This window comes from Polyodon spathula, chromosome 6 (assembly GCF_017654505.1).
Source record: "Polyodon spathula isolate WHYD16114869_AA chromosome 6, ASM1765450v1, whole genome shotgun sequence".
NCBI lineage: Eukaryota > Metazoa > Chordata > Actinopteri > Acipenseriformes > Polyodontidae > Polyodon > Polyodon spathula.
The window spans coordinates 75,981,691-75,995,658 of record NC_054539.1 but is presented as its reverse complement, the minus strand read 5'-3'; the positions used below and the strand labels follow the sequence as shown (position 1 = coordinate 75,995,658).

The window sequence follows — 13,968 nt, the reverse complement described above, 5'->3', positions numbered from 1 at the left end:
AGATCTCACCACTGTTTACAGTCTCTTGATCGATCATTCCTCCTTCAGCAAAGTCATCAAGATTATCTATCTTCACCTTCTCCCATGGTATATACGTTACACCTAAATCTACATCCCACAACTGTTTGTACTCTTGTTTTACTCCTTTGTTTAGTGCCCATGCAATCTGCAGAAAACAACAATCAAAACATGTGATCTGTGTTGAATTAAGAAAAAAAAAGGAACTTGTACAGAAGTTTTCACAGAATCGGGACTAAACAGGCAAGCATACTGTAAACTAAAATCTCAAGATGAAGTAACAAATACATTCATATAATGAACAGGGCTCATACACACACACCTTAATGACTTTAGAGCCAATTTTGCAAGATCCGGTACTGAGTTTCTGCCGGGCACGATATGCATCCTGTCGATGAACCATGCAAATGTACGCACAGCCTCGAGGAGGGATCATCTGTAAAAGTATACAAGAAATATTCTCTTCCATTAAATCCTACATAGCAACAGAAAAGGATTCATGCATTTAAATTCATGCACATTAAACAGAACTTTGTCAAAATACATATGTAGAAAACAATAAATAAAAAGAAACTGTTTAAACTGAAAACTCAGACCATAACAAAAATGAAGTTCACTTACATTTATTGATTCAATTTGACCAAATTCTTCAAACAGGTTTGTGAGATCTTGTTGGGTGGCCTTTTTATCCACTTGCCCCACCCAGAGTGTTGTACTACACACTGAAAAGAAATGTATTGACACATGAGACCATATTTATCATAGAACAGGCCAAAAAAATGGGGATGCAAAAGATGACTTAATGAATTCCAAAACAAAGAGAAGAGGGTTTCGCTCTTTTCTCCTTCGTAAGATTTCCTTACTATAATATGGCATTATACATACTTCATCCCACACACCCACATAAAAAAATGATTTGGATTCTAAAATGGCAATCAGTCCAGCTCAAAGGCAAATGTCAGCTCACATCACTAAAAGTGATGAAATTGTAATGGTTTTAAAAACATGACTTTATACACACACTATATATGTGTGTGTGTTTATATATGTCTTTGAAATTGAGGAGGCCCTGCCTTCCTTGCCTCCACTAAAACGCCCGTATATTCAATGTATATGGATGCCCTGAAGGGCCTTATTGCATTTATAATGCAGGTCAAACAGTAGATTTGAATAAATAAACAAATAAATCAATAAATAAATCAATCATGTTTAGGGCAATTTTATTTTTTTAATGAAATATATTTGCGGCAATAAAGTAGTCCCATTTCTAACTTTGAACTACACACCAAGTTAAATGGAGTAAATTCATTTTACTGGAACATGTAAAATAAAGTACATGTGTATTTCTGATATTGTGCACCTTGCCATTGTAAGATAAACAAGGGGGCGGAGTTGAGACGGTAGTGTTTTTTTCTCCCCCTGTCACTGATAGTGCAGACACAAGGTTTGGTTTCATAGCCACTGTTTAGACTGCATTGGCAGATCTTTGATCTACCCCTTGAACTATACACTGGACTTCCCTGATCTACACACCACTTTACTGCATCCTCAGCTAATGCACTATCCTTGCACTACTACGTCATTGAAGATCAACTCTTGTAATCCTAACTTGTTACAGCCTACTGCATATCGTATTTTACTTGTATTATTTACATCTACCTTAAGCTATACTGTATTTAAATATTAATCTTGCAAAGCAGCAGCAGCTTAAGACCTCGAGCAGTGTTTTTTTTTTTTGGGACACCGGCCGCCACAGTGACAGATGGATAGATATAGTTCTCATATTGCACCAAGAGGACTGTTCGTATGTATGTATGATTATTTTTTTAATATTGCCTTCTGCTTTAGCATTCAAAAGTATTTATTTTACTACGTTTGCATTTCAAATCTGAGTCCCCATGAGGACCTGTTGACCAATTCCAATCCCTGAGCATGCGGGTGCCACTTTGTCTCACCACTCAGTGTTTTTGAACGTATTGGAGGCAATCCTTTTTTCTGGCGCTCCTTCTCTTGTTCCCTGGCTTGCCTCTCACTGGAGTACGAGCGTGAAAACTTCCTCTTCCTCTCCCTTGATCTGGAGCGAGAGCGCTTCCTGTGTTTACGTTTCCGCGAGCCAGAACGTGACCGGGATCTTCTTTTCCTTGGTGATCTGCAGGTGTAAATAAAAATAAGAATTATCCATCCATATATATATATATATTTTAGCAATAGAAACCCATCTGCAAATAAACAGCAGAGTGTGTTGTTGAGCTTTCCAAAGATCTTGAGGAGCAGCTCTGCAAGAAAGGCAAAGCATTCAGTGCATACTCCATTGTGCTCGATGACAGTACCAATTCGGTTGATAGTGCGCAGCTGGCAATATTTGTGAGAGGCGTGGATGATAACTTTCACGTCACGGAAGAACTGCTAAGCTTGTCTACAATGTGCGGTAGAACACCAGCAAGTGAGATCTTTCAAAACCTAGAAGATGCACTAGAATGAGCTGGTCTGCAATGGCATTCTTTAGCAGGCTTAACAAATGGAACTCTAGCAATGATTTGGAAAAAGAACAAGTTAGTAGTGCTTATGCAAAAAAAGATGGAAGAACAAAACGCACTGGCATTACACTGCATCCCTCACCAGCAGACACTGTGCGCTAAATTTTTTAAGTTTGACAATGTCATGTCTGTTGTGAAATGTGTGAACTACATTCTCTCCAGTGGCTTGCAGCACAGACAGTTTTGTGCTTTCTTGGAGGAAATCCAAATATGGTGACTTGCTGTACTTCATAGAGGTGCGTTGGCTGAGCAGGGGCACAGTTTTAAAGAGATTCTTTGAGTTAAAAACAAGAGGTGAAAAGGTTAATGGAGGAGATTAATATGCCCCTGTCAGTTTGAAGACACACAATGGATGATGGATCTTTCTTTTCTTGTTAATATCACCCAAGAGTTGAATAACAAACCTTAAGCTACAAGGTCCTGGTCAGCTTGGTGTCAACAGTGGTTGATGATGTGAAAGAATTCACAACTACACTAAAACTGTGGAAAAATCTGATTTCTCAGGAGTAATCTCATCCATCACACAAGCCACTTCTGTAGGTGCTAGACAATGAAATGCAGTTCAGTTGTGCTGAATACGCTGCTAAACTTGACCTGCTTTTGGAAAAATTTGGATCAGCGGTTTGCAGATTTCAGAAAGCAAAAGAGCAAGCTTCAGGTTGTTTGCTGATCCATTTTCAGATGATGTGGAAAAAGCACCAAGTGACTTACAGATAGAGCTCACTGATCTTCAATGCAACACACTGTTGAAGAATAAATTCAAGGAAACCCAAGGAAATGTCACACAGTTCTTAGCAGCTGCTATCATCATTCCCACAGTTTTGCAAAATCTTAAAAAAAAACACATGGCTTTGTTTGGCAGCACATACATTTGTGAGAAATGTTTCTTCACTATGAATATAAACAAGTCAAAGTACAGAACAAAATTATCTAATACACACCTTGCTGCAATAATGAAGGATTCAACTGCTCAGTCAGAGGCCAAACATCAACACACTCACAAAACTGAAACAATGCCTGTTGTTCGGCACACGCTAAAAACTCAAATTGTAAAACAGTTCTTCTAGGACAGTTCGGTTTAACCATTTGTGGTCCTACGTTGGACCAGGTCCGACATTACAATTTTCCCTTTCTAGTCCAACGTCAGAGCCTGTCCGACACCATCAAAAAGACGTAAAGCACAGGTATCTAGTCGTTTTTTCTCCAGAAAAAGCAGAGAAAACCTTTCAATGGCAGAGTGAAACAGATAGGAGCCAAGTGAAGCCGAAAAAAGGGCGTATCTGAGCAATACAGTAGCCCCATGCACTACAGAGAACATGGACACAAACAAAGAAGAGAGCTGCTTCCGTATCCAGCACTCAAAGAATATCACTGACATCTGCAGAGCTTTGAGATATTATAGTAAAAAGATAATGACTTGGATCACATTATTGAGGAGTTTGGTGATAAAACAAGTGATCAAGAGAGGATTTATCAGTATGCACATCTATAAAGAAGTATGTGAAAAATACAGTGAATAAGGGGTGGGGCTTGGCTGGAGATGCAGTACTGATGTCCTTTTGCTATACAGTGCCTTTTAAAACTGTTTTACTCTGAAAAAAACATTTTAAACAGTGCATGTGAAATCAACAGCACGTGTGAAATTAACAGCGCGCATAAAAATAAATTGGGCCCAATGTGTCTGACAAGTGCTGAATAAATGGACCACAAAAGCGTTAAAACTTAAAGATTTTTTTTTTTTAAACCAATACCATCTTCTGTGATGTCACTGGTCCACCAGGAGGATTTCAGGATTGACATTGGCCCTCATGTAAATTGAGTTTGAGACCACTGGGTTAAATAATGCTTTAATGTGTGGTATTTTGATTGGTATGTAGAGAGTTTGTTGTATCGTAATCTAAAATAAACTTGATTATACTGCATTTGTATTTAACAGTACAAGCAATACAAAGTATATGTCTGCGAGCGTACGTGAATTTCTTTTAATTCCATGATATTGTGATATGGAAATTATCGATATTGAAATTGTATCAAAATATAGCTATTGGTGCCCACCCCCAATATAAATATATTAACACAGATATTTAATCTAACCTTGAACGAGATTTGGATCGGGTTCTCGACCTCGATTCGACAAGCTGTGGCTCCTCAGGTTCAAAAATATCTCCATCAGCCATCTCCTGTCCTTCATCAATTTCCATGTCCTGAGAAAGAAATACAGCTTAATCTCACTTATCGTTCTTTATTTCAAATCCTAAAAACCCTAAAACTCTTTAGAATTAGCTGAACTTCGGTATTGGGTCTGCCTGACTGGTCAGTGTGGAAAGACTTTACAAAGCAGCCACCCCTCAAAGATGTGTCTCATCAAAAGAGAAGGTACTTTTACTGTGTTCTCTCCCACGTTTCTCTTACCTGCTGTTGATTATCAATTGAATCATCCAGTTTAGTGTCAGTCTCCAGGAGCTGCTGCTGACAACTGCCCTGTGAGGGTGTGGCAGAATTCTCTGAACCAAAAACCCCTTCTTGGCTCTCCAGCGATATTGTCTTCAATAAGAAAAAAAAAAGAAAAAATGTATTAGATTATTTTAGCAAGTTTTTTTAATGTAAACATAAACTTCAGATATTACTACTTAAGCAATTCTGACATTTAAAAAAAAACAAAATAATCCCATTCCCCTCCCCTATTACTTGGAATGAATTCCTACACCATTAACATTTTATTTTTCTTTAGTGCCCAAAAGATACAGCAATTCAAACCTGCTGCTGCTGCTGCTGATGGTGGTGGTGGTGGTGGTGTTCCAGCAGCTGTTTCTGGAACTGCTCCAGATTCTGCTGCTGCAGCTGCTCTGCCAGCTGATGGAAAATCGAGTTGTTTATGGACTCTGTTACACTAGGCCTGGAAAGAGAATATCAGGATCATTACATTTACCAGTAATACAACTTCACTAAATGATATGTCAAGTTTAACCTTCAATACATTGTATTGCAGAATCCCCCAAATAACTAAAACCACTGAGCAGAAAAACAATACACAAAGTTTATTTATTTTAGGGACATGAGAGCCGCACAAAATGCCAAGGAGGTTGAAAGGATGAATTAATGGACTCTATCTTACAGTTGAGATGAAGGAGCATCCTTTATGGATTCAGTGTGTTCAGATTCTTCCCCAAAATCAAACCGTTCCAACAACTTCTAGAAAGAAAACAAACACTTTAAATCATTTTACATCAGCTTATATTACACACACCAATACTTGCATACAAGTTCATGTGAACAGTTCACAAGATACAGCCCTCAATGCAGCAGTGAAAGCTTCATTACCTTATTGAAGGAGACCCTCTGTTCTAGTGGATTGAGTGTACTGGCAGCAGCAGCCGCAGCTGTGAGTTGTGCTGTGAGAGCCTGCAGCTGAACGACAAGCCCTGCGTCTAGGGCCTGGAGCAAGGAAGGCTGGGGCTTCTGTTGTTGCATTTGCAGGGTCTGTACTAACTGCTGCAGCTATGGAAAAAAAAAAAAAAAAAAACATTAAAACTTCAGAATTTAAAGTTTGAAGCCTTGAAAAAAATTTAAATGGGCTGCACACAAGAAAAGAACAGCAACCTTTTTTTTGCATACATTAGAAAGTGAAATTCACAGGTAATCCAGCTTACCTGTTGACCCTGAGGACTTTGCAGGAGCTGTGCAACGGCAGCAATGGTGTCTGTGTTGGAGATCTGAGAGGCCCAGGAATCAGGTAAGCCTTGGACAATGTTAGCAGGGGTAGCAGGGGTGACTGGAGTTCCTATGAAGTAGAAAAGAGACTATGTAAACAAAGAAACACACACAATCAACCCAGTTTTGAAACAACGATGTTCCCCACAGGGTGTAAACACAAACAGTAACTCATTTAGTGCTGCAACAGTTATTCAAAGTATTCAAATTCCTGATTTAAAAAATGTTCAATAAAATGTTATGAATCGAGTATGTGTCATATTTTAAAGATGGCGGATGATGCACACAGGGTTTAGCTGAATGCAGCAAAATCAGAAATAAAATCTCAATAGGCGTGGGATTACTGCAAATCCCTTGAATGGAAGGGTGTCTTGCAAAATAAGCAAAAAAGAGCTTCATCGCAATAGCACAAGCTCGTTGTCGGCACACCTACGTGTTTGTAACTTTTTGGACTAAAATGCAAAGCGTTGTGTTTGGCGCAAACCCAACACAGCACATCACATCACCCAAAGAACACCATCCCTACTGTGAAGCATGGTGGTGGCAGCCTCATGTTACGGGGAGAATTGATGCTGTTTTGAAGGGTGGTCACACCAAATATGGATTTGATGTAGATTTTTCTTCTGTTCACTCACTTTGCATTTAGTTGAATTGATAAATATAAACTATTAACATGTCTATTTTTTAAAGCATTCTTACTTTACACCATTTTTTCACACCTGCCTAAAACTTTTGCACAGTACTGTATGTTTGTATATATATATATATATATATATATCTATATATATCTATATATATATATATATATATATATATATATATATATATACACACACACACACACACACACACACACACACCGCCATATATATACCCACACCACACACACACACACACACACAGCAAAAAACCCCCCCCCCCCCCCCCCCCCCCCCGGTCAAAAGTTTTAGAACACCTCCATTTTTTCAGTTTTTTTTGAAATTTATGCAGTTTAATGTCTCAATGTACTCTGAAATTAAAGCATAGAACAAATAAACAACTGAAGATAAAAAAGAAATCATGGAATCGTTTTGTTTAACAAAATTTAATCTAAATTTTTGAATCAAAGTAGCCACCTTTTGCAGATATAACAGCCGAACACACTCGTGGCATTCTTTCTACAATGGAAATCAAATATTGTTCGGAAAGTTCTTCCCAACACTGTTGCAGAAGTTCCCACAAATGTGTTGCACTTGTAGGTTGCTTTGCTTTCACCTTTCTGTCCAGTTCATCTCAAACCAGCTCGATAGGGTTTAAGTCTGGAGACTGTGCTGGCCATTCCATGATTTGTAGCCTATCGTCTTGTTGTTTTCTTCTAAGGTAGTTCTGACATAGCCTGGATGTATGTTTTAGGTCATTATCTTGCTGTAGGATGAACCCCTGACCAACTAGGCGTATACCAGAGGGTATTGCATGGTGCTGCAAAATGCTGTGGTAGCCGTTTTGGTTCAGGGTGCCACTCACTCTGTGCAAGTCGCCAACTCTGGATCCAGCAAAAGAGCCCCAGACCATCACCCTTCCTCCTCCATGTTTGACAGGAGGTGTCACACACCGAGGAACCTTCCTTTCGCCTACTCAACGGCGTACACAAACCCTGCGTGATGAACCGAAGATTTCAAATTTTGATTCATCGGTCCATAAGACCTTCTTCCAGTCTTCAGTAGTCCACAGGCGGTGCTTCATGGCCCAGGCAAGCCTCTTTTTCTTATTTTGCCATCTTAGCAATGGCTTTCTTACTGCCACTCGACCTGTCAAATCTGCAGCTCGAAGTCTTCTCTTCACAGTTGAAACAGACTTGCTTACTTCGACCAGTGTTAAGCTGTGCCTGAAGCTGTTGTCCTGTGAGCCGCCTATCACACAAGCTGTTGACTCTCAGAAACTTATCTTCTGATTCTCTGGCTTTGGGTCTGCCAGACCTCTTCCTGTCAGAGTTTCCTCCAGTTTCCAACTGCCTTTTGATAGTGTAGGAAACTGGACCCACTGACACCTTGGCTTTCTTTGCAATTTCTCTAAAGGAAAGACCTACACTTTTAAGGGTTACAATGGTCTGTCTGTCTTCCTTTGTTAATTGCCTATTTCTCACCATTATGACAGCAATATACTACTTCCTGCAGTACAATATTGTCCAAATAATGCTTAAGAGGGTGTAGTAACACAGTCTGTTCCAACACTGCTTTTATATAGACAGAGGGTTTGTAAGTAATCAACAAAAGCTGGGACACCTGTAGGAATTGTTAGCATCAACTTTCAAGGCTTAATTTACTTCCATTGCTGCAGAACAGCTGTAAGTTGTTAACCCATTTCATGTTCCCTGAAAAAGGCCTTTTTGCATAACTCTGAAATGTACCTTATTTTTCAGTTTTTGATAACCTAAACTTTTTTTTAACCTCTGGCAGTTTACCACTTACCTTTGTACCATTTCAGGTTATTCACTGGAATTGAACTGCTTAAATTTCAATAAAAACTGGAAAAATGGGGGTGTTCTAGAACTTTTGACCCATCGTGTGTGTGTGAGATTATATATATACACACGCACACACACAGTACCAGTCAAGTTTGAGTACACCTGCTTGAAACCAGGTTTTTCATAATTATCTACGCTTTTAACTATATAATAAACACTATAAACACTTACTACTTCATTATATGAAACGTGTACTTATTTAAGCTGATAATAAGTGAATTGCACCGAAAATTTTAATTTTTAAATGAAAATGTAAATCTTGTCAATTTCAATGAAATGGTCACCCAAAGCAAGGGGATTTTAGAACACTGGCTTTAGTATAAGTGTCTTTGTCAGATGTTCTCCGAGTTAACTAGTTAACCTATTGTCACCAATTATTATTAAGAGGTGAGGGTTCATGATGACTATAAATATAGGTAGCATAGGTACAAGTTTGTCATTCCTGAATGTAATAGAGCAGATAATGGCAAAATACGCTCAGTTAAGCAAAGAAAAATAGACAGTTTGTAGTTACTTTAAGAAAGGAAGGTCAATCTAAGACAAAATCAAGAACTTTGCAAGTGTCTGCAACTGCTGTGGTCAAGACCATCAAACGATTTGAAGAAACTGGCATTGAACAAGGTCAGGCAGGCCAAGGGGGACCTCAGAATCAGAGAACAAGTTCATTCGAGTCACAAGTCTGGGAAACTGGCAATTAACTGCCCCTGAAATACAAGCTCAGCTAAATGCTACTAGAAGTACAGATGTTTCAACATCAACTGTTCAGAGGAGATTGTGTGAAGCTGGGCTAACTGGAAGAACTGCTGCAAAGAAACCATTGTTAAGAATGCAGAATAAGAGGAAGAGACTTGCCTGGGCCAAAAAACACAGAAACTGGACGTTTGAGGAGTGGAAGTTGGTCTTATGGACCGATGAGTCAAAATCTGAAATATTTGGGTCCAAACTCTGAGTATATTTGTAAGACGCAGAGAGGGTGAGCGCATGAGTTCTGCATGTATGGTTCCCACTGTCAAGCATGGACGAGGCAGTGTCATGGTCTGGGGTTGCTTTGCTGGTGACAGAGTTGGTGATCTTTACCAAGTCCATGGCAAGCTCAACCAGTATGACTATCATAGCATACTTCAGAGGCATGCCATTCCATCAGGATTACGGCTAGTTGGGCAGTCCTTCATTCTTCAGCAAGATAATGACCCGAAACACACCTCAAAGTTGTGAAGAACTATCTGGCGAAGAAGGAAAGTGAAGGACAACTCAATCTAATGACCTGGCCTGCCCAATCTCCAGACCTCAATCCCACAGAACTTGTATGGGACGAACTGGACAGAAGAGTCAAAGCAAAGCTACCCACAAGTGCCCTACATCTCTGGGAATTGCTGCAGAACAGCTGGGAAGACATGTTGGGTGATTTCCTGCTGAAAACTTGTTAACCGAATGCCTTGTGTTTGTGAGGCTGTATTAAGGCAAAGGGTGGTTATTATGAGGAATCCAAGATTTATAGACAATTTTCTTGAACATTGCTTTGATATTCCTTACGTTTTGTATATTGTAACATGTTTTCATTTTCAAGTATTTACAGAAACGTATACAACGTAAAACATTGTCAATTATGAAAAAAAACCCAGTTTCCAGCAAGTGTACTTAAACTTTTGACTGGTACTGTATGTATATATACACAGTGCCTTGCAAAAGTATTCAGACCCCTGACCAATTCTCATATTACTGAATTACAAATGGTACATTTGGTTTTATGTTGGGAAATATTTAAGAAAAATTAAAAACTGAAATATCTTGCTTGCATAAGTATTCAATCCCTGTGCTGTGGAAGCTCCCAGTTTGCACCAATGAAAGAAATTGCCCTAACGAGGACACAATTATCTTACTTTGGCCTCCACCTGTGAACCATTAAAGTTGCTGTCACATTTTCTGGATAAAAACCCCTGTTGAAGGATCACTGGTAAGGCTGTGAATCTGAAGGAAAATGAAGACCAAACAGCATTCTACAGAAGTTAGAGATAAAGTAATACAAATGCATAGATTAGGGAAAGGGTACAAAATAATATCCAAGTGTTTGGATATCCCAGTGAGCACAATTGGATCAATAATCAGGAAGTGGAAGCTGCATCACACCACCCAGGCACTGCCAAGAAAAGGCTGTCCCCTCAAAACTCAGCGCTCAAACAAGGAGACTTGTGAGAGAAGCCAGAGAGAGGCCAACAATCACTTTGAAGGAGCTACAGAGTTCAGTGGCTGGGAGTGGAGTAATGGTGCACCAGTCAACCATATCAAGAGCTCTGCATAACACTGGCCTGTATGGGAGGGTGGCAAGAAAGAAGCCGTTACTCAAAAAGTACCATCTGAAAGCACGTCTGGAGTTTGCCAGAAAGCATGAGAGTGACCCAGCTGCGATGTGGGAAAAGGTTTTGTGGTCACATGAGACCAAGATAGAGCTTTTTGGCCAAAACTCAAAGCGCTATGTGTGGCGCAAACCTAACACTGCCCATGCCTCAAGACACACCATCCCTACAGTGAAGTATGGTGGTGGCAGCATCATGCTGTGGGGATGCTTCTCTTCAGCAGAGGCTGAGCATCTTGTTACAATTGAAGGAAGAATGGATGGAGCAAAATATTGGAAAATACTGCAAGAGAATCTGCTTCAGTCTGCTAAAAAACTGAAGCTTGGGAGGAAATTCACCTATCAGCAGGACAATGATCCCCCCCAAGCACAAGGCCAAAGCAACATTGGAGTGGCTCAAGAACAAAAAGGTGAATGTCCTACAGTGGCCCAGTCAAAGTCCTGATCTCAATCCCATTGAGAATCTGTGGTACTATTTGAAAATTGCGGTCCACAAGCGTCGTCCAACCAACCTGGATCAAATCTGCCAAGAAGAATGGGCCAAAATCACTCCGACACTGTGTGCAAAGCTGGTACATACTTACCCCAAAAGACTTAAAGCTGTTATTGCAGCGAAAGGTGGCTCAACCAAATATTAATGTGTGGGGGTTGAATACTTATGCAAGCAAGATATTTCAGGTTTTATTTTTCTTAAAAATATTTCCCAACATAAAACCAATGTCACCTTACAATAATTGATTCTGAGTTTCAGTGTTTAAAAATAAAATATCAAACAGAACGAAATTTCAATGTACCATTTGTAATTCGGTAATATGAGAGAATGTGTGTGTGTGTGTGTGCGTTTAGGGGAATAAAAACTGGAATGCGCTGCTGGTGTGTGCTTTTGTGCAATCTTTCCTCCCCCTCACCAGCTGATCGACATGCATTTGTACCGTGTGCTGTAACCAACCAATATCTTCTGTAATTGAGAAAATATTTCAATTATATCAAATACACCAAGTATTAAAATTGATAGATTATTCGGTTACTTTACTCTCCGAAAGTTGCAGCACTTAACCCATTAGCACTCAATTTTTTTTTTTTTTTTTTTAAGAGAAAGTGCCACTTGACCTATCTTTACATCTTTCGCCACCAGTCAAATATAATCCAAGGAATGCAAAAAGGCAACAAACAATATAGAGTGCAAGCAAAACTCTTTTAGTGGATTTTAATGTTTGCTTTTACCAATTCAAAATGTACCTATAAAAACTAAACCCCCACAACACTTTTCACTCCCCTGGCCCATTCAGTGCTGTCCTGTGCTCTTACCTGGTGTGTTGTTGCTGACAGTGGCTGCAGTGCTGGCAATGACAGGAGTCAGGTTGGGAGGTGGGAGCCCTGCTGCCATATCCAACAGAGGCTGAATAATGTCGCTTTTAAAAACATTATTCTTCTGCCACAGATTTAACACTCTGACAATTTTACTCTAAAGAACAAATACAGTATGTATTAGTTTTAGTTTTTGCAAACATTTAAAATTACAGTCAATGGAAATATACAGTACTACCCTGAAGTCCAGGAACAAACACGGTGAGAAATCAGAATGTGGTTAGAAAGAAAAAACAAAAACTAGCCCATGTGAAGGTACTGAACCAGGAAGGCTACTCCCAGAATAACTACATTTTCACAGGTGCAAGTCAGAGACTGTCGATGAGGCCAAAGACTGCCAAACACAAAAACAGGATCTCCCTAAAGCAATGTTAAAGGGAAACCAATTCAAAATATCAGAGAAATTAATCAAGTGAAAGAAAACCATGGATCAAAAGGTAAAAACGTACTGCAAAAAGGGTGCTGGTTAAACTATATCAGGTGGCCAGGGCAAAGTCTACAGAATTAGGTCAGCTGTTCACCAAGGGAGCAGAGATTCCTCCACATTTCTTGGCTTGAAAAGTGGCATCAATGCCAGACAGAACTATTAACGGTACCCTATCAAGATAGCTCACCTACTTTGTTGCTGGACTCAAGACCTTACTCAACACAGACTAAACACATACCTTCATTGGGAGGGGCGGGGGTTCTTTGCATGATGCGTAGACACGTTATTTTTAAAACTACCATAAACTGTGCATGGTATATGGCAATTAGAAATATATTTTCTTCAAAAGGTTAAAAAGCAATTTCCAGCTCAGTCAAAATCACTTCCCCTCCCCAAAAGACTGAAAAATAGGCAGCATAACAAACACAATCACAAACAGTAGCTTTTTACTGACGTATTATTTACCAACTTCATAGTAACCTAAGGACACTAGTAAATTAATTGTATATGCTGCCAAATGCATTTTTATATTCTTTTATTAAACATACAATATTTAATACATTTATGTATATAGTGCAAAAATCCTGTGACTAGACTGACACCCCCTTTCTTGATCCACCACAATTTACATTCCAATGCTTACTCTTAAAGGAATAACACCTACTTTCTCAGTCAGTACCTTGTCATCAGAAGGACATCGATACAAGTTCTGGAAGGTGCTGATAATGTTCTTGCTGAATCGTGGAGCAAACACGTCCTTTTCTTGGCCAAACTGATGGCGTGACTGACGTACAATGGAGTCGATGACATATAATCCAGGAACTTTGTACTCTGGTTTGCACTGTTAAGACATTAACAAAAGCTGCATGTGAATCATTATTTACAGCAGGGGTCTCCAGCCCTGGTCCTGGAGAGCCCCTATCCAGCAGGTTTTCTAAGTGTCTTTACAGTGGCTAAAGATCTGGAACACCTGTCAACCTTGACTAATTAAGCCAATAACTGGTTCAATTAAGTAACCAAGATTGGTTGAAATGAAAACCAGCAGCCACAG

General features: G+C 39.5%; 1 protein-coding gene across 4 annotated transcripts in view; it reads right to left on the bottom strand.

Annotated features, from left to right (window-relative positions):
- Positions 1-13,968, bottom strand: part of LOC121317645 (SR-related and CTD-associated factor 8-like) — a 37,376-nt gene that overhangs the window by 10,959 nt on the left and 12,449 nt on the right. For 2 of the 4 annotated variants that reach the window (XM_041253798.1, XM_041253802.1), the window contains exons 4-15: positions 13,582-13,758; positions 12,431-12,587; positions 6,206-6,336; positions 5,877-6,053; positions 5,671-5,747; positions 5,313-5,451; positions 4,968-5,099; positions 4,650-4,759; positions 1,974-2,167; positions 640-740; positions 341-454; positions 10-166 (exon numbers count right to left, since the gene is read on the bottom strand). In XM_041253798.1, the coding sequence (XP_041109732.1) occupies positions 10-166; positions 341-454; positions 640-740; positions 1,974-2,167; positions 4,650-4,759; positions 4,968-5,099; positions 5,313-5,451; positions 5,671-5,747; positions 5,877-6,053; positions 6,206-6,336; positions 12,431-12,587; positions 13,582-13,758 (1,666 nt within the window). The remainder of the gene's footprint in view (positions 1-9; positions 167-340; positions 455-639; positions 741-1,973; positions 2,168-4,649; positions 4,760-4,967; positions 5,100-5,312; positions 5,452-5,670; positions 5,748-5,876; positions 6,054-6,205; positions 6,337-12,430; positions 12,588-13,581; positions 13,759-13,968) is intronic. The other 2 variants (XM_041253799.1, XM_041253801.1) reach the window with 2 other exon arrangements.